Source organism: Galeopterus variegatus, unplaced genomic scaffold (genome assembly GCF_000696425.1).
Source record: "Galeopterus variegatus unplaced genomic scaffold, G_variegatus-3.0.2 Scaffold736, whole genome shotgun sequence".
NCBI lineage: Eukaryota > Metazoa > Chordata > Mammalia > Dermoptera > Cynocephalidae > Galeopterus > Galeopterus variegatus.
Window position 1 is genome coordinate 279,214 of NW_007726847.1, and position 22,144 is coordinate 301,357.

Below are 22,144 nucleotides of genomic sequence, written 5' to 3' on the forward strand. Positions count from 1 at the left end.
CCAATGATTAGTCTATTTACGGTAGAATGTGACATGACAGACTCACTAAAGATTACAGTTTTGTGGTAATTAGAAGTCCTTTCTGCCCATGTGTAAATAATATTCACCATGAGCTAACACAAAAGAAATTGTGTTTAGTTTAGAGAGCTATATAAAAACTAGAATCCACTCTCTCTGCTATTTTTTTCCTTTGTTATGATGATGAAAGAACATAACAGAAATGATTGCCAGACAATGGAGATACAAAGATAACCAAGACACTTGTCCCTACCTCACAGACAAGTAGAAGAATATGAGTAAGTTACAAAAGGTTAGATACAATATAGTCTCCTTTCCAAAAAGTTTAAAACTAGGTGAAACCATACTACATATACTTTTAAGGACACATATACATAGTGTAAACATAAAAATGTGAGAAAATGATAAGCATCTCATTTAGGATAGAGGATAGTTCTAAGGAGATGGGGAGCTGGGAGGTTGAGGGGGATAAAATCAGGCAGGAAGAGTTTCAGTTTTATCTGTACTAGTTTATTTCCTTAAAAAAGAAAAAGTAAGATCAGAAACAAATATTACAAACTATGAAGATCTGACAAAGCTGGTGGTAAGATACATGGGTGTGTTACATTCTCTCTATTCTTTTCTTTATGTTTGAAGTATTTGGTAATTTTATAACAATTTTATTCAAGATGCAGTTCAATTTACTAGCAAGGTTTGTGTAGTTTTAATTCAGAAGGTTCAGAATATGGTCAAGTTGTGATAATAAATAACATAAAATTGAGAATTGCTTTTAGAAATGAATGAGAAAAACATCCCATCGGAATACTGTACATCATTTTTTTTTTTAGATAAAGTGTTATACATACCTGTGAGTGCTAAATAAGAAGCAATGTAGCGAGTTTCCAGTCCATCTCTAACACCCTGAATTGCACCAAAAATTGGAGGTATGATCATAATCAGGTTACTCACTGTATTCCCTGTGGGAGAAAAACACAAAAAGATATTTAAATTAATCAATAATACTTAAAATAAAGATACATTCACTTGACCCTTAACAACAATTAAATAGGTGACTTCTCAGAAAGGTGGTGGAAAGATATTTTCAAGGTGCTGAAGAAAAATAATTTTGTACTCAATAAAAATTTCTTACAAGAATCCAAGTAAAATAAACATACTTTCAGACAAATGAAACTAAGAATTTTCTGCCAGCACATACAATAAAGGAAATTCTAAATTCTAAAGGCAAGCAGGAAAAGGATCTCAGAAAGAACCTCAGAGATACAGCAAAAAATGAGTTGGAGAAGGGAGCTTACATCAATGCTACTGAAAGTGAGGTCCATGGATGCAGTATGACAAGATAGATAGAGAACAGAGTTAATTTTGTCTGTGGAATAAAAAACCAACAAATTGGGGTTTGCATTTTGCATGTCTTTTTAAAATTTCATTTTTCTGGTAATATTTTTAGCTTCTATGCTTCTAGTAAAACACAAAAGGCAATGAATCTTAATCTGATTTTTGCTTCAATCTTTACAAAAACAAATCTCAAACATGAATAGCAAAGGAATAACAAAAGCCCCAGAAGCAGAAATAAGTAGGTAAAATAGAAAAAGAAATGGCTAAACAGTATTTTATAAATTTGACTCTGGGAAGAATAAAGTGGCATAACCAATCTTTACAAAAACAAATCTCAAACATGAATAGCAAAGGAATAACAAAAGCCCCAGAAGCAGAAATAAGTAGGTAAAATGGAAAAAGAAATGGCTAAACAGTATTTTATAAATTTGACTCTGGGAAGAATAAAGTGGCATAATATTTTCAAAATCCCAAATGAATGAACATAGGTGCTAATATCAAGACAAATTTTCAAACTGAGTGGGTAGAATAAAAACATTTTCAAACAGTCAAGAATTCAAAAAATATACTTACAACATATCTTTTCTGTGGAATCAACCAGAGAATGCAATGAGCCAAAACAAGAAAGTTAAGCATGAGAAAATATGACATGGGATCTAAGAAACAGGGGCTACAATATAGAGGAGAGAGGTAAAGAAAAGGCCTAAGATTACAGCTGTACAAAAGGACCAGAGACCAACCAGTCCAGATTGAAGCAAGAGAACCAATAACTACAAGAAAGAAATTTTCAACAAGAAAATAAAAGAAAGGGAAAGGCGATTGATAAGTTAAAAATTTTGAAAAAATGTTGGGCATTTGACATAATTGTTGGAAAATTTGTACTACAGTTTATTCAACCACTTCTCTATTGCTGAAAATTTAGATTATTTCTAATTCTTACTATTACATGCAACACTGCAAAGAATAACCACATATATATATATATTTTAACAAGTACGTGTGTTTCTGAAAAATAGATTCCAAAAAGTGAGATTGCCAAGGCAAAGAGTAAATCCATCTATTGACCAAAAAAGCATTAAAAGGAAATATCCTTTATCTTATAACGAGTAAGGATGGGCATCATTTTATATACTTAAGGACTGTTTGCATTTCTTTTCCTATAAACTGAATATTAATGTCCTTTGCAACTTCTTCTATTGGTCTTTTTTTCTTCTATAAGGAGTACTTTTTGTAAAAGGGATATTAGCTATATGTTATGAAGTGCAAACTCCTTTGACTTTGCTTATGAACAAATTTTGATGTTTTTATGTAGCTGAATTCACCAATCTCTTTTAAATAACTTCTAGATTTTTGAGTTATGGTGTTTGAAAGGACTTCTCAACTCCAAGGTTATAAAGGAATTTACCCATATTTTCTTCTGGTGCTTTTACGGTTTCTCTTTTTTAAAAATTCACTTGGGGGTTTTCCTGTTGTACAGTGTGAATATTGCTTCAACTTTATCTTTTTTCCAATGACTACCCAGTTGTGCCACCACAATGTAATTATTTTCCACAAGAAATAACAAAAAGTCTACATAAAAAATGTTACCACACAGAACAGTATTTGGTTCAGCAATGAACATTATTCACATAGACATACTGATGTTATTGATGTTATAGCCTAACTACTTATTAAGTAAAAAAAAATATGCTCTGACTTTATTAATAAAATATAGTTAAGGGGAGGAAAAGGAAGCGATAGTATAAAAAAGCTAAATTCCCAGCCACCAAAACTGGCAGACCACAGACAATATCTTAAATTCATTAAATTCACAGATCCAGAAATAGCAGTATAAGTAAACTTATTTAGGAATCTGGAGCCGAATTCTAGGAAAAAATAGCTAAGTGTGAAAAAGTTATTGCTGGACTTCTGCTTCCACACAAGATGAAGAAACAGGGACCAGATTAACCCTCCCACCTGAAATAACAACAAAAAAGACAAAATATATGAACAATCGTTTTTAAGACAATAGATATCAGGCAATGAAGGCAATGATCCGTGAGAAAGAAGAAACACATGGTGAACCGTGACTGCCCTAGCTTACTGCCTGGACTATTCAGGCCACAGCATAGGGAACGAATACCCAGGGGGAGACTGGCAGACTCCCTGAGCTGAGGAAGAAGAGCTGAGAGTTCAGGAAGCCCACAGCGACTAGATTTCAGGGGACAGAGTAAGTGAGAGATAGCTTCTGAGAGAAAGAAACCTGGAAATTTATAAAGGGACCTCTTAATTATTCAGCAGAAGACTGATCAGCATATGCATATAAGGAAATTACCCAAAGCCAGGAAAGAACCATCTTGAAAAGATTAGAGGGAACAGTACCTGTGTTCACACATGGCCAGAAACAGTGCATATTCCCACAAGCCAGAATAGTAAAATTCATGTTACACTGGACATTGGATAAAGTAATCAAGAAGGCCTTGCATGAGTAATAGGGAATAATTAACCCTAGACTGAGTCCTGTTCCAGACCCACCTAACAAATCATAAAAACAAAATCTAAAAGTATCAAACTATTTCCAAGTAGCTTAACTGAATCCCAGAACAAAACTCAAGACTATATGATAATACAAAAAATATCCAGTACCTGACAAGGTAAAACTGACAATATCTGGTATCCAATCAAAGATTACCAGATATATAAAGGAACACAATCCATGAGGATAATAATCAATTGAAGCCAACCTGGAACTGACACAGATGTTAGCATTAGCAAACAGATTAAAACAGTTCATATAAAAGTCTAGAAAATGCAAACTAGTCTATAGTGACAGAAAGCGGATTTCTGGTTGTTGGGAGGGGGAGGAGGGACAATGAGATGGAGAAGGAGAGCTTGCAAGGTGGTATAAGAAAACTTGAAGGTGATGAATATGTTCAGTATCTTGATTGTGGTGATGGTTTCTTGGGTGTATAACTATGTCAAAACTTAATTTGTACTCTTTAAATAGGTGCAATCCATTGCATGTCAATTATACCTCAAAAGCTGTCTTCTTAGAGTTTTGCATCTGGGGAGTAGAATTAGAAGGTAGAGAAGCAAAGAAGGATTAGGGAAGAGCACCACTTTCTGGTTTTGTTAAAGTCTTTTAACACTATCTAGATTTCTACCTATTTTTAAAGGGATTACTTTGACAAAATAAAAATTAATTTAAAAGACATTTAGAAAAGGGAATAAAATAGTTGGGAGTAATTTCATAGATGTGAAAAGATTTGAGCTTGACCCCAAAAGGAAAAAAAGCAGCTAAAATCTACTGAGCCTATAAAGTACCAGGTACTGGACTTTACCTTTTACATGTATTAATTTAGTTGTACTTGCTTTTTACAACAACGTTGTGAAGTATTACTGTCCTCATTAAATAAACAATAAAAGCAGGCTAAGAGATTATATAACCTACCCAACAAGCAAATGGCGGGACCAAGATTTTATTACAGGTCTATCTATTCTATCTATTCTTAAAGTCAACTTTCCTTCCACTAGATGCACTAACCAGCACAATGTTTGCACAAAGAGGGTGCTTATTAATATTTTAAAAATTGTACCAGAGAGTATTCTATTTAGAACACATTAAGTAAATTTTAACTTGTACAAATAATAAAGTAATTTGCCTAGGCGGAGTGTAAATATGTAAGGTGGGGAGCCAGATACATTGAGAGTTATAGATCTAAACTGCCGTTATCAATAGCTTTAAATAAACCTGTAGGAGATATTAAATATTTTACCATTCAAGAGAGCCTTAGGATTCAAACTAATGAAAATCTTTACTGATAACTGAGATAAAGTAACTTGCCCAAATGTACATTTAATATTAAATTTAGCTGAGATGTCAATAGTGTGGAAGTCAGGAATACATTTTAAATGACCTGTCAGGGAGGAATGGGGGGGGGGGGTCTTAGAAACTACATGAAACTCAATTAAGGACAATGCAAAGTTTTGCAAATTAAAATGAAGAATTGTAAAGCACAAACACAGGCTTGTGTGAGAGACAGAATAAGAACAACCCCAGGAGAAAGTTCCAAAGATAGAAAGATGACAGTAGCCTATTCAGGTGGAAGGAGATGGTAGTGGTGGTGGGGGGTGGATACTACCTCAAAGCCATATTTAGAGGCAAAAATGGAAAAGAGCTGGATAGTGGTCAGCTTCTCTTGGGAATGCTCGTCTATTTGTGGCACCCTATTTTAAACTAAACAGATACTAAAGCATTCAGAGATGAGACTAAAATAAAGAAATAATTTTCATAGTAAACAAAATGTCATATGAGGAATGAAATGACTGCTGTCTTGAAATATCTGAAGGAATCGTAAATTGAAGGTGAACGAGGCTGTTTATGTCTCTAAAATATCAGAATTAAAATCAGTGACATTGCAGAGAAGCAGATTTCCACTCAATATAAGGCAAAACCCTCTAAAATTAAATCTGTCCAAAAAATGTAATAAGCTGCTTTTTTAGACTATGAGCTTTTGGGGGTCAGGGACCATATCTTATTCATATGAGGGGTTGTCAAAAAATTCATGGAAAGATTTGTATTATCTTTTAATTCCATATTTCCATGAACTTTCTGAAGTACTCTCATTCTTGTATCCCTATCACCTGGCATAATACTCAGGACAGAGCAGGCACTCAGGAAAGTCTGGTAAAATGAATAAATCCACGCATGCATGCTTGCTTAACCTGAGTGTAGTACTTTTTCCTTTATACGCTGGTATTATTTGTAAAATTGTGTGCTTCTTACTTTTTTGATTTAACAATGGTTAGAGCAGATAGATTGTTTACTTTAGAATGACTTAGCTCTTTAAAAAAAAATGACACAAGTTCATTGTAGAAAATTTAAGCAATTCAGAAAAGAAAAAGTAAATCATTCAACATTCCGAGGCCCAGAAATTATTGTTACTAATATTTGCTAAGCTTTAGATATATAGAAAGAGATAAAAGGATGAATGAATTTAAAAAGAAAAAGTTTTATAGGATATTAGACATGATCTTTTTATTAAAAAAAAAGTATTAAAAATACTTTAACAAAACAAAGTGATACTGAATATGAAACCACTAAAAGATTAGAGTCCTGATGTTTACATGTTTAATTTTTATTGCAAATGCATTCTTGCTGTGAAAGATGAAGAAATTCATACTCTTAAATTTCCTTCCACCTACCCTGCCCTACTTACTGATTTTTATTAGTCATTTCCACATTGTCAAGGATTTTATATTTCACATTATGATTTATGTTTTGGTCTGCAAGCTACATTTTCTCTCCTTTTTTTTTTCTTTTTAAAAAAATAATAGCATATCATAAAATTCACCCTTTGAATATGTAAAATTCAGTAGTTTTTAAAACATATTTAAAAACTTGTGCAACCATCACCACTACTTAATTTTTAGAACATTTTTATCAGCCCCAAAAGAAACCCCAGACCCATCAGCAGCCACTCACCATTCCCTCCTTTCCACAGCCCCTGAAGACCACCAATCTACTTTATGTCCCTACGGATTTGGCTATTCTGGACATTTCATATAAATAAAAGCAACAATATATAGTATTTTTGTCTAGCTTCTTTCACTTAGCATAAGGTCTTCAAGGTTCTTCCATGTTGTAGCATGTATCCAGAACTTCATTCTTTTTTACTGGCAATTGTATGGGATATACCACATTTTATTTATACATTCATCAGTTGGAAACTTGGGTTCTTTCCACTTTTGGGCTATATGCATAATGCTGCTATGAACATTCATGTACAAGTTTTTTGTGTGGACATATGTTTTCAATTCTCCTGTGTATATATGCCTAGCAGTCGAATTCCAGGGTCATGTTGTAATTCCGTATCTCATCCTTGTGTTTAGCCCCAGTCCTGTATTTAAGTGGATATAATGCCTACCACCAGTCTTTTTTTCCCCATGGCCTTTCTTTCCCTGTTTTGCCTTTTTTTAAAAAAATCAAGTTTTAGTTGTTTATATTTCATCACCCATCTTTATATAGTTTTTCTTGTGTTTAGCCCCAGTCCGGTATTTAAGTGGATATAATGCCTACCACCAGTCTTTTTTTCCCCATGGCCTTTCTTTCCCTGTTTTGTCTTTTTTTAAAAAAATCAAGTTTTAGTTGTTTATATTTCATCACCCATCTTTATATAGTTTTTTTAAGGATCTAGAGGTGCTGTATTCCCTGACTTCTTGAGTTCTTGAGAATACTGTCTTTTGCCTTTATATTTAAAAAATGACTTATCTATAAAATCTTCTGGTCTTTCTTTTCTTCAAGAGTTTCAAAAAGTTTGCTGTTGTCTTCCAGACTTAATGATACCATAGAGAAGTTTGAAATAGTCTGAATTCTTCCCTTTTAGATGACTTGCTTTGGCCTAGATCCCTGAAGAATTCTTTCTTTATACCTGATGCTATGTATTTGGGCAGCTATTGGGCCTCCAGATCAGATGAAGATGCTATACTCACTGTAGTCTCTATAAAGCTGTATGATAATGCAGTATCTCTCTTTAAGGCTAAGTAAACTAGTATTACATTAAAGACACTTTTGGCTCCTGAGTCAGACTGAAAACTTGAACCTATAATTGTATAATTTATAACAACATCAAAACACATCACATACTTAGGAATAAATATAACTAAGATTTACAAGACATGACACTAATAAAACAGGTTTTGGGGTACCAAGAAAAAAAGCTGATTCTAAACTTTGTATGGAAATATGAAAGGCCTAGATGAGCCAAGACGATCTTCAGTAACACAGCAAAATTGGAATATTTACACTACTAGATATCAAGGCCTATTAACAAGGATAGATAAATAGAACAATAGGACAGATAAGATTATAAGAACAAACTAACATTTGTAGTCACCAGATTTATGACAAACATGACCCTGCAGTAAAGTCAGGAAAGGATGGTCGTTTCAATAAAGAGTACTAGACATTTACAGAGGAAAAAAATGAATCTGGACCTCAAGCCCATACTCCTCACACAAAAATAAATTACAGATGTACTACAGATCTAAATGTAAAAAATCAAATAAAACTTTTAGAAGAAAACATGAGAAAATCTTCATGACCTTGAAGTGGCAATAATTTTTTAAATAGGACATGAAAACGATTAACCACAAAGGCCAAAAAAAAAATGATAAACTCACTAAGACTAGAAAATCAGGGAGACAAAATAAAGGTTGCTTTTAAAAAGCTGATTTAAAGAATAATACATATAAAATTGCTTTGCAAATAAGGGGCCATATAAAGGTTAGCTAATTTAATTTACTAAGTAAAACTAATGCATATAAAATGATCACAGATTTAAAACCTTTGGTTAAAAAATGGTATCAATTGGGGTCCAATCAGAAGAGATAATCTACAGAGTAATTTGAACAAGAAAAGCTTACTACCAAGATTTATTAACTATAAGAGAGAACTGGAGTAATGAGGGATTGACTAGTAAAAAGTAAAGAGAACACTACAGAATAAAGGAAGATTTAAGGTGCAGCCACTACTCCTAAAGTTGAAAGCATGCACCAAAGGAAGAGGCTCCCCAGAGCTGTACAACCATGTTTCACTGAATAGCAGAAAAGTTACTGTGGTGCCATGCCTGCAGTGCTTGCTGAAAATCTACCCTTTGAAATTTGTTGGAAATCTCCCTTCTAGGGTGTCAACAAAAGCTGAACACATAAACTATGTATGGAGTCAGGGGGGTGGGCAGGGGAAGCTACTGGCTCCTAGGTACTGTTGAGTGCCATACTCTGCACTAAAGAAGGTGACTACACTTTAGGAGCTGGACACTGGTGAAGCCTCAGGCACCGTATGAGCCATTCACTGTTAAGCCGCTTGGCCTGCAAGAGCTGGCACCAGAGAAGCCACGAAGCCAGCACAACAGAAACAGGAAAGAAAACCCCTTCCTCTTCCAATGTTTCTCTAGTGCCCTCTACTGACAAAGTTTAACATCCTGCTGCTGTCAAAGAAAAATACGTAAAGAGTTTAGATCCATTTTCACAGAATGGATGGTGAATTTGGTGCTGAGAGGTAATAAATTGATAACCAGTAAAATTATAAAACTATGTTTTCACCAATAATGGCTGGAAGAATTAAAAAGATAAATAATAGAAAATAAAGGCTGAATTACTTCTACTAAGAGTTTAATTGGGTTTGGAATTAAATGCTACCAGAAAATTCAATTAAAATAGTTTCTTTTCTGGAAATAAAAACTAGAGATTCATTTATAAACCACACAATAGTATAGTAAATTATTAAAGAAAAATTTTCTTTCTAGAGTGGAGTCCTATTTGAATACATACTTAGGGGATTAAAAAATCTGAAAACTATGATATTTTTATATCCCCAAACACAATCTCCTAATATAATACAAATCATAGGCAAGATTAACAACATTCCAGGAATCTCAGTATTTCTTAATAGTTAAAGTTATCTTTTGTCAAGGGAAAAAACCTCAAATATCAAAAGTATGGGAAAGAAAGGGGAAAAGAGCAATGTGCAAAAGGGAAAATGTAAAGAACTCTGAATATATAGTAGGAAGACGTTTGCCTCACCATGACAGTGGGTGGAGCCAGTGTGCTCATCAGTCTAAACAGTTCTCCAACATTTGGCAGAATATGTAGAGCCCTGAAGTGACTAGATAAGCAATTTGGAGCTCAGTTGCATTACAAATGTATAACAATCACCCAGAGCTAAGGATCAAAAAATACAAGCATTAAAACCTGAAGCTGAAAAAGTCATCTATACTGCTTCATTACAACTGAGAAGAGCCCTCCTGCACAGTCAGCAAGTGAGCTAGATAAAAGCTGTAACTGGCTTGAGTGTGAAAGCAACCCAGCACTTTCCCAAAAGCGAGTTCATTTTGCCATATATTTTACTGATTATGCAAATGTTCAAATAATGTTACACATTCCCCAAACCTCAGAGACTTCAGAGTTGGAAGAAGATGGAAAGATCATCTACTTTAACCTCTCCAATTTATACTAGGTAGCATTTTGTTTGTACCCACTACCTCCTTCTAGCTGTGTGAACATGGGCAACTTACTTATGCTGAAGCCTTAGTTCCCTGACCTGTAAAATGAAAAAAACAAAACAAAAAAACACAATAATATTTATTTAAATAGTTAAATATGATAAAAATAATAAACATGACCAAATAATACATATAAAATCATTTCTAATATGAGAAAGATCCATTGAATATTATATAGGAACTTCCACAATCTTGCTGTGTTAGGAACTGAGAGCTGCCTGGGTATTGTCTTAATACTTGGACCAGCTCAAGAACAGTTATCACAAAGAAGAAGTTTTGCCCTCCAATCTAGACCAGTAATAAAGTTGTAGGGTACTCTGATTCATCCAAAATTTAAAAAAAAATCATATAAATGCCTGTTACAGTATTAGGTACTCCTTACAGTAGCTTCAAATTAAGACAGATAACAGAATAAAAATAGGAATTAGAATAGGTGTGTCTTACTTTAAAAAATGACAAACAAAAGTTTAGTTCAATCTGACAAACATTTATTAAGTATTTTCTATAGGGCATGGAACGGGGCTGGAAGCTGGAAAGAAAAGTTAACAAGTGAATAACCCTAGTTCCTATCTTGAAAAAGTATATGTACAATTTAGTAGGAAAGATAGACAGGTAAACAACTAGCAAAGGAGAATGAAAGGGCCAAAGAGCACAAACAAACAATATACTACTTAAGGGGACGGAGGGAACACAAGACTGGCTTCAGTAAGAAGGGAACACTTCAGCTGTGCCTTGAAAGAGTAAAGATATGCAGGATATTTATCACCACTAATACAAGAGTCATCCTGTTTTCTTTAGAGTGCATCAGTACCTTCAAAAAATTGTTTGATTTATAAAAATTAGTTTTTTTCACATTTCTCAAAAAATTATACATTATACTTTTATTGTATCTAAGTTATAACTAAAAATATTTAAAAATTAGATATTGTAAAAATGGAAAAATTCACACTAAATTCAAAAGGAAGTACATCTTAGGCTTGGGAAGAAAGGCCAAGTACACAGTGGTAAAGAGATAACAGAAGAACTTGGAAGTGCCATATCAGTTATGATTCAGGTAAACCCTGAACAAGATGAATGTTACAGGGGAGGGGAAAGACTCAGTAAAAAGAGCATTATAGGTGCATAATGCTGCTTAAAAGACGGTTCAAAGATGAGTGCTGGACAGTGAGAAGGACTTCAAACAGATAAGCATGATAGAGATGACATGAGTCAGAGAACAAGAGAAGTAAGATGGTCTTGAACTCACGAGGAATATTTTGTAAAATAAAGATTTCAGATTTATCCAAAGGTCGAATAGGGAAAGTTTGCAAACCATGCTCAGGAATGAAGAGGCATTATTAAAATGACAGAATCTGAAAATGATTATTTTAATAATCCCTACTTCTCCTTCATTTTTATTGGAACTTTCTTTTCAGGGCCCAACTCAAATCTTACTTAAATTTGGTGAAGTTCTTCCTAACCACCTTACTGAAAATATCCATATCTTTCACAGAACTTACGGCTCTAACCTCTCACCTGGCACTTAGCACAGACTGCCTTGCATAAATAGTTCTCTTTTCACTAAATCAAATCAATAGATATATTTATGTCTTAACTCCTCAGATTTCTAGAGTACAGTAGGCTTACCTTCATTCACTCATTCAATAGCAGATACTTGCTGAGCATTTACTGTGGAAAGATACTATTAAAGAAATATGGGGAGTTCCAGTCAAGAGGCTGGAATAGATAGTTCTGAGTGTCACTCTTTCCCACAAATCAACCAATTTAAAACATAAAAATGTAACAGCAGCCAAGCTGGGGCCACTGGTCCCCAGGGGAAAAGGAGAGACATACGAAATTCATGAAGGTGGGAGAAACCACGATGAGAGAAAGAAAAAACTGCTTGGAGCATTTTGGGCTGCAGCCGCTTTAAGGCTGGAGCTGACGAGCGCATGGAGCAGGAGCCAGCAAAAGGCGCAGCTGTGCCCTTCAGATGGAGTTACTTGGCTAGTTCTGAGTGTCACTCTTTCCCACAAATCAACCAATTTACAACATAAAAATGTGACAGCAGCCAAGCTGGGACCACTGGTCCCCAGGGGAAAAGGAGAGACATACGAAATTCATGAAGGTGGGAGAAATCACGATGAGAGAAAGAAAAAACTGCTTGGAGCATTTTGGGCTGCAGCCGCTTTAAGGCTGGAGCTGATGAGCGCATGGAGCAGGAGCCAGCAAAAGGCGCAGCTGTGCCCTTCAGATGGAGTTACTTGGCGGCAGCAGGGGAAAAGAGGGCCTTGGCAGCCCCCAAGACAGCAAGACCACTAATAGGGTTCCCATGGACCCACGTAGGAGCGAGAAGCCAGAACAACTGAAAAAAGGAAGCGATTAAGAGGCTGGTGAGTCATCACAAGGAACTGGTACAGGGCCCGTCCCATGGGAAGTGTTTGGAGCATGGGCAGTGGGGGAAATGGGCCCACTGGGAGAAAACTGGGACACAGCAAGGACAGCCAACCTGCCCCCCAATCAGCACAGGACCACTCAGAGGAGACTGGTCAGAAAATATAATTGCATGGGGTGCAGTTTGATGAAAAGACTCAGGCCCAGATCAGAGTTTCTACACAACCCAGGTGCAGCAGGTCTCTGGAGAGCCAGAAGTACCTATAAGGCCAACCATTAAACCCTGAGCTGCACAAAAAGCACTTCCCCAGGTAAACAGCAGCAAAGCAGTAATTTAGCTCAACCATAGAGCTCAAGTACTGGTTCCCACAGGAAGTTCCCCCATTTTAGAAGTGAGCAAACGACAAAAAATTAGTTCTGGCCCAGGCACACCACCAGCGCATTGGGGCCTGCCTGGGAACCAGAGGCTTGAAGCTGGGGACTGGAGCCCACTCCCACATCCAGGCACACATTGCACCAGTGCCTTGGGGCCTGCCCAGGGACCTGAGGCATGGAGAAGGGGACCGGACTACCCTCCCACAACCAGGCACACCATGCCAGTGCCTTGGAGCCCACCCAGGGACCCGAGATATGGAGTGGGGACCAGACCTCTCACCCACAACCAGGCACACTGCCAGCACCTCATGGTCCTGCCCTGGGACCCTAAACATGGAGAAGGAGACTGGAACCCCCTCCCACAACCGGGCACACCATGCCAGTGCCTTGGGGCCTGCCTGGTGACCTGAGGCACAGAGCCAGGGACTAGACCCCTCCCGCAACCTGGCACACTGTGCCAGTGCATCAGGGCCCGCCCGGTGACCCAAGGCATGGAACTGGGGACCAGACACCCCCACCCACAACCAGGCATACCGCCAGCACCAAGGAGCATGCCAAAAACATCACCTCCATGTGGGTGGCCCACCACAGCCACCACAATAACCATGGCTGCTGCAAAAGCAGCTAGACGCAACAACCACCATGCACATGGTCCGCCAACCACTGGAGTGCACTGACACAAGGAGAGTCACTAGCAGACATAAAGAAGAGGATTTCTCTTTCCACAAAGCCCACTTCAGAGTGACAGAAGAAGCATCTGCTCTATGATAATATTGGGAGACCTGATCACACCTTTCAGCATTGGACAGATCATCTAGGCAACAAATCAACAGAGTAACCATTATTCTTTCAGAAAGAGAGAAGAAATCTAGGGTAATTAGAGGGGGGAGGAGGTGGGAGGAGGGATGGGGAGAGATTGAACAAGGGGCATAAAGAATAACTGATTTGTAACAATATATATGCTAGTAATAGTGATTTGATCAATATATCTCAATGTTGAACCCCCAAAATATGTATAATCAATTTTGATTTAATTAATAGAATAATTGTTTAAAAAATAAAATTATTAATTGAGGGGGAAAAAAAAAGAAATATGGGAGTGACGTCAATAAGATGGCCAACTATGGGCCGGCCCGGTGGTGCACTGCTACAGTGCGCCGCTTGGGAGCGCAGCGGCGCTCCCGCCGAGGGTTCGGATCACACATACAGGCCGGTTCCCGCTCACTGGCTGAGCGAGGTGCGGGCGCGACACCGAGGGTTGCGATCCCGTTGCTGGTCCCGGTCCGGTACGGGCGCGACACTGAGGGTTGCGATCCGTTGCCGGACACGAAAAAAGACAAAAAGGAAAAAAAATTAAAAAAAAAATAAAAATAAGATGGCCAACTAGAAGAGCAGCGCTCATCTCTTCCACAAAACAATGAATAAACAACTACAATTGGATGAACATAACTAAAGGAGAGCACTGGAGTACTTCAAAGGAGTAACAGAAATGCTAGTGAGCACAGAAATTCAGGATAGCCACACAGCACAGAGAACAAAAGGAAACACCCAGCCTCCACCATGCCATCTTCCACCCAGGAGCAGCTGCAAACCATGAGGAACTTTTCCCTGTGGAAGAAAAGGTAAGTGAGAGAACTCCAGCAGCCCCCATGAACACCTTGGACACCTACTGTCCTCACCACTGGTTATCCCTGCAGTCCTCACAAGCACTAAGACCAGCTGAGGGAGATTCCTGAAGTCCACACATTTGTGCTCCCCCACAGAAGGAGCCAACACTGTGCCCTGCCCTCTGTGGACTACATGGTTACTGTACTATGCCATCTTGCAACCAAAACTATTGCTAGAGTATATCTTGTTCCAGGGGTGAGTGGCCATAGCACCCTTTCATCTCTGAGGCTAAGCTGCTGCTGAACCACTCCCACCCAGTGGTCCAACATCCCCAAGCCAAACTGTGAGCAGCTGTTACACCCTACTCTGTGGGGCTCTGCTGCTGTGGAGCACCTCTATCTACCCCTCCCAGTTGCAGCTGTGCCCCTTCCCCTCAGGTGTGAACTGAAGCTATGCACTCCCTCCTAAGGAATCAGTGAATCAGTAGAATTGCTACAGCTACCCCTCCCAGCTGCTACTGTGCCCTGCCTCTAGGGCCCGAACCAAAGCTGCGCACTGCCTCCTGAGGAAACTGCCTTCACAGAGCCATTCCATATACCCCTCCCAGTTGATCCTGCACCTGGGGACTGGAGATAAAGCTGCACACTGCCTCCTGAGGTTACAGGGCTTTGGTGGAACTGATCCACATACCTCTGCCAGCCACTGCTGGGCCCTAACCCCTTGTGCTGGAGTTGAAGCAACACCTGGCATCCCAGGGAAATGGTGCTTTGGCCACCCAGAGCAGTCATACTCCTAGGCCTGAAGTGAAACAGCACATTGGGGAATTGGTGCCTTGGCCAAGCAGAGCAGTTGGGCATCCTAGGGCTGAGCTGATGTAGTACTTGGCATCCCAGGGAAACAGAGCAGAGGCTGAGCTGAGATGCCCTGACCTACAGGCTAAACAACTTAGAACCCTGCTTTTCTGGAGCTAGACAAGCCCCCTTGAGACTGAGCTGCTGAGGTACCCTTTTCCCTGGGAAAAGAGTCAGTGTTATGTTGCTCCCCACTCCCCAAGGCCCAAATGACAGCTGTGTTCTGCCATTCTAGGGTCCTTGCTGCTACTGCACCTGGCCTCACAGAGTTTAGGATTATGCCAAGTTCTATCATCCCAGGGTCTAGAGTCACCACTGCACAATGCCTTATCCCCTGGGACCCAAGTGACCACTCAGTTAGCTCTGGTTCCCGAGCTGCAGCCATACCCTGCTCCCCAGGCCCAAACCTCCAGAGGACCCATTTTCCCCCAGAGCAGGGCCAGTACTATGCCCTGACCCAAGGGTTAAAGTCACAGCTACAACCTGGCCCACTGGGCACAAGCTGCCAGAAGGTGTCTCAGAGTATCAGATCCTGGCTCTGTGGGCAATCTACATCCAACAACCCTGCTACACAGAGTGAACCTGCACCCCAAGACCTAGATGCCACAATAGGTTCATGAGACCCTAAGCATAGAACTCCAGCTCCACAGCTGCTCTAAGCACCCACATCTGGAACCCAGCACGGCAACAGCTGCTTATAGGTTGTGTCAGACCTGACACCAAAAGGAATCCCCTTGTTGAACTTTCTCCATTGTGGGGGAAATAAAAGAAGACTCTAAAAGCCCTTGCTATTAAAGATCTTAACAACCTACACCACTATAGACTATACCACTGCATCTAAACAGAACCAGAATTATAACACCCTTCCCAACCAGCATACTAAGGCCCATCTGTAGGTGAAAGACATTGTCTGTAAGAGCCACATTGTGAAGTTTGGAAGAGGCAACTGTTCCAAAATACACACAAACATCAATGCAGGAGCACAAGAAATATTTAAAAGCAAGAAAATATGACACCACCAAAGGAATATACTAACACTCCAGTGAAAAAGAGAATCTGCAAATTGCTGGATAAGAAATTCAAAATAATGATCTTAAGAAAACTCAATGAGATACAAGAGAATATGGATAAACAATTCAATGAAATCAGGAAAATAATTCATGATATGAATGAGAAAATTAATAAAAAAAACAAATATCATAAAAGAACCAAATAAATCTTGCAACTGAAGAATTCAAAGAGTAAATTAAAAAATACAATAGAGGCCTTCAAAACAGACTAGATCAAGCAGAAAAAAAGGCTCTGAATTTGAAGACAGATTGTTTGAAATTACCCGGAAGGGGGGGGGGAAAGAGTGAAAAGAGCCTAGAGAAATTATGGGACACCATCATGTAAGCAATATTTGCATTATGGGAGTACCAGAAGGAGAAGAGACAGGAAGAGGCATAGAAAGCATATTAGGTGAAATAATAGCCAAAAACTTCCCAAGTCTTGGGAGAGATATGGACACCCAGATTCAGAAAGCTCAAAGTTCCCCAAATAGATTTAACCTAAAAAGGTACTCTCTGAGGTACATTATAGTCAAATTGTCAAAAGTCAAAGAAAAGAGAGAATTCTATAAACAGCAGGACAAAATGTCAGGTCATGTATAAAGGAATTCCCATTAGACTAACAGCCAATTTCTAAGCAGAAACTTTACAGGCCAGGAGAAAATGAAATGATATATTCAAAGTGCTGAAAGAAAAAAAAAAAAAACTGCCAACCAAGAATGCTATACCCAGCAAAGCTATTCTTCAAGAATGGAGAAATAAAGCCTTTTTCAAGCAAGCAAGCAAAAACTGAGGGAATTGATCATCAGTACATGGACCTTACAAGAAATGCTCAAAGGAGTCCTATACCTGGAACAGAAAGGATGATAACCACCATCAGGAAAACACACAAAATCATAAAACTCACTGGTAAAGCAGATACACAAATGGGAAAAGGAAAGAAACCAAACCTTAACAGTACAGAAAACCACCAAACTGTAATAAACAATGAGAGGAAGAAAAACACAAAGACCATACAAAACAACCAGAAAACAATCAACAAAATTATAGGAAGTCCTTACCTATCAATAAGAACATTAAATTTAAATAGACTAAATTCCCCAACTAAAAGATACAGACTGACTGAATGGATTAAATAAATAAATAAATGGCTCAACTATATGCTACCTACAATACACTTCATCTGTCAAAACACACAGATGGAAAATGAAGAGATGAAAAAAAAATTCCATGAAAATGAAAACCAAAAGTGAGCAGGAGTAGCAATACTTACATCAGATAAAACAGACTTTAGGCAAAAAACCATAAAAAGAGACAAAGAAGGTCATTATAGAATGATAAAGGGATCAATTCAGCAAGAGGACATAACAATTATTAATATATAAGCACCCAACATTGGAGCACACAGATTTATAAAGGAAATACTTTTAGATCTAAAGGGAGAGAGAGACTCCAATTCAATAACAGATGGGAGAGCTGGCCTGTGGCTCACTTGGGAGAGTGTGGTGTGGTGCTGACAACACCAAGTCAAGGGTTGAGATCCCCTGACCGATCATCTTTTTAAAAAAATAATAAAATAACAGATGGGGACTGCAATACCCCCAGACAGAAAATAAACAAAGAAACACTGGATTTAAACTACACTATAGACTAAATGGACCTTTTGGACACTTATAAAACATTTCATCCAAAAGCTGCAGAATGATACACATTTTTTTCATCAGCACATGAAATATTTTCTCAAATTGACAAGATGTTAGACCACAAATCAAGTTTCAACAAATTTAAAAAAACTGAAATCATATCAAGTATCTTCTCTGATCAAAATGAAATAAAACTAGATATCAATAAGAAGAGAAACTTTCAAAACTGTACAAATACATGAAGATTAAATAACATGCTCCTGAACAACCAACAGGTCAAAGAAGAAATTTAAAATAAAATTTAAAAATATCTTGAAACAAATGAAGACAGAATACAACATACCAAAATCTATGGGAGACAACTAAAGCAGTATTAAGAGGTAAGCTTATAGTAGTAAACACCTACATCAAAAAAAAAAAAAAAAGAAAGATTTCAAATAAACAATCTAATGACACATCTCAAGAAAGTAGAAAAGCAAGAACAAGAAAAACTCAAAATTAGTAGAAAGAAAAAATAATAAACATCACAGCAAATATAAACAGAAGTTAAACTAAAAAATATAAAAATATACAAAAGATCAACAAAATGAAATATTGGGTTTTTGAAAATAAGCAAAATTGAAAAACCATTAGTTTGAATAACAAGAAAAAAAGAGAGAAGACTCAAATAAAATCAGAAATGAAAAAGAAAGCATTAAACTTATACCACAGAAATACAAAGAATCATTAAAGACTATTGTAAACAACTATATGCCAATAACTTAGAAAACCTAGAGGAAATGGATTAAATCCTGCACATATACAACTTGCCAAGATTGAACCAAGAAGAAATAGAAAACCAGCAAAGGCCAGTTATGACTAACGAGATTCAATAAGTAATAAAAGTCTCCCATCAAAGAAAAGCCAAGGACTGGCTGGCTTCACTGCTGAATTCTACCAAACATTAAAAGAATTTGTACCAGTTCTTCTCAAACTCTTCTGGAAAAATAAAGAAAAGGGAATTTTTCCAAACTCATTCTATGAGGCCAGCATTACCCTGATACCCAAACCAGACAAGGACACACAAAAAAAGAAAACTACAAGCCAATATCCTTGATGAACATAGATGCAAAAGTCCTCAACAAAATACTAGTAAACCAAATCCAGCAGTATATAAAAAAGATCTTTCACCATGATCAAGTGGGATTTATCCCAGGGATGCAGGGATGGCTCAACATTCACAAAACAATAAACACAATACATCACACAAACAGAATAAAGGATATAAGGATATGATCACCTTGAGAGATGCAGAAAAAGCATTTGATAAAGCTCAACATCTCCGCATAATAAAGACCCTTAAAGAAGTAGGTATAGAAGAAACATACTTCAACACAATTAAGGCCATATATAACGAACTCACCCTAATATCATACTGAATGGTGAAAAGCTGAAAGCTTTTCCTCTAAGAATTGGAACAAGACAAGGATGCCCACTCTCACCACTCTTATCCAACATAGTACTGGAAGTCCTAACCAGAGTAATTACACAAGAGAAAGAAATAAAAGATATCTACCTTGGAAAAGATGAAGTCAAATTGTCCTTGTCTGCAGATGACATGATCTTATTTATAGAAAACCCTAAAAGCTCCAGCAGAAAAACTCTTAGAACTGACAAACAAATTTAGCAAAGCTGCAAGATACAAAAACAACATATAAAAATCAGTAGCACTTCTATACACCAATAATGAGCTAACGGAAAAAGCAATCCCATTACAATAGTTACCAAGATAAATAAATAAATAAATAAATAAATAAATAAATAAATAAATAAATAAATAAATAAAACCAAACGGAAAAAGCAATCCCATTACAATAGTTACCAAGAAAAATAAATAAATAAATAAATAAATAAATAAATAAATAAATAAATAAATAAATAAAACCAAAAAACCTAATTTATCCAAGGAGGTAAAAGTTCTTTACAAGGAAAACTATAAAAAACTGATGAAATAAATTGAAGAGGACACAAAGAAATGGAAGACTCCCATGTTCACGGATTGGAAGAACTAATACTTTGAAGATGAACCTAAAAAAGTGATCTACCCAAGTCTATGCAATCCCCATCAAAATACCAATGACATTGTCATAAAAAAAGAAAAAAAAAATCCTAAAATTCATATGGAACCACAAAAGACCCTGAACAGCCAAAGCAATCCTGAGCAAAAGGAAGAAAGCTGGAGGCATCACACTATCTGACTTCAAAATATACAACAAACCTATGGTAACCAAAACAGCATGGTACTGGTATAAAAACAGACACACAGACCCCTGGAACAGAATAAAGAACCTGGAAATAAAGGCACTTATTTATAGCTAACTGTTTTTTGACAAAGGTACTAAAAATATTCCTTGGGGAAAGGACAGTCTTTTCAATAAATAGTGCTGGGTGAAACTAGACTCATATCTCTAACCATACACAAAATCAACTCAAAATGGATTAGACTTAAATGTAAGAACAAAAACTATAAAACTATTAGGAGAAAACATAGGGAAAACACTTCAGGACATAGATCTGGGCAAAGACTGTATGGAGAAGACCTCAAAAGCACAGGCAAAATAAACAAGAATAGATAAATGGGATTGTATCAAACTGAAAAGCTTTTGCACAGCAAAGTAAACAATCAATGGGGGTTTCTCAAAAAACCAAAAATAGGGGGCCGGCCCGGTGGCGCACTGCTACAGTACGCCACTTGGGAGCGTGGCGACGCTCCCGCCAAGGGTTCGGATCCCACATACAGACCGGTTCCCGCTCACTGGCTAAGCGAGGTGCGGGCGCAGCACCGAGGGTTGCGATCCCGTTGCCGGTCCCGGTCTGGTACGGGCGCGACACTGAGGGTTGCGATCCGTTGCTGGACACGAAAAAAGACAAAAGGTGCTGGTGAGGATGTGGAAAAATTGGACCCTTTATACACCGTTGGTGGGAATGTAAAGTAGTGCAACCATATGGAAAACAGTATGGAGGCTTCTCATAAAACCAAAAATAGAACTACCATATGATCCAGCAATCCCATTTCTGGGTATATTCAAAGGAAAGGAAATCAGTATATTGAAGAGACATCTGCACTCCCATGTTTACTGCAGCACTATACACAATAGCCAAGATATGGAATCAACCTAAATGTTCATCAACAGATGAAGGGATAAAGAAAATGTGGCATATATGCCATAAAAAAGAATGAAATCCTGTCATTTGCAGCAACATGGATGAGCTTGGAGGACATTACATTAAGTTAAATAAGTCAAGAACAAAAAGAGAAATACCACACATTCTCAATTCATATGTGGAAGCATAAAGTTGACCCTATAGAATTAGAGAATAGAATAGTGGTTTACCAGAGGCTGGGAAGGAGAGGGGAGGGGGGAATAGTGAGGGGTAGGTTAACAAAATTACAGATGGGTAAGAGGAATAAGATCTAGTGTTGTATAGCATTGAAGGGTGATTATAATTAACAACAATTCATTGTATAATTTCTTTTTTTTTTTTTTCCTTTTTGTCTTTTTTCGTGTCTGGCAATGGATCGCAACCCTCAGTGTCGCGCCTGTACTGGACCGGGACTGGCAACGGGATCGCAACCCTCGGTGCTGCACCCGCACCTTGCTCAGCCAGTGAGCAGGAACCAGTCTGTATGTGGGATCTGAACCCTCGGCGGGAGCACCGCCACACTCCCAAGCGGCACACTGTAGCAGTGCGCCACCGGGCCGGCCCCCATCAACCAATTTTTTTTGTCTCTCTTTTTTTTTTTTTTTCCTTTTTGTCTTTTTCCGTGTCTGGCAATGGATCGCAACCCTCAGTGTCGCGCCTGTACTGGACCG

The 22,144-nt window shown here is 37.8% G+C and overlaps 1 protein-coding gene across 1 annotated transcript in view; it reads right to left on the bottom strand.

The window, feature by feature from the left end:
- Positions 1 to 22,144, bottom strand: part of ACER3 (alkaline ceramidase 3) — a 189,750-nt gene that overhangs the window by 117,755 nt on the left and 49,851 nt on the right. The window contains exon 2 of the mRNA XM_008571935.1: positions 864 to 974. Within this exon, the coding sequence (XP_008570157.1) occupies positions 864 to 974 (111 nt within the window). The remainder of the gene's footprint in view (positions 1 to 863; positions 975 to 22,144) is intronic.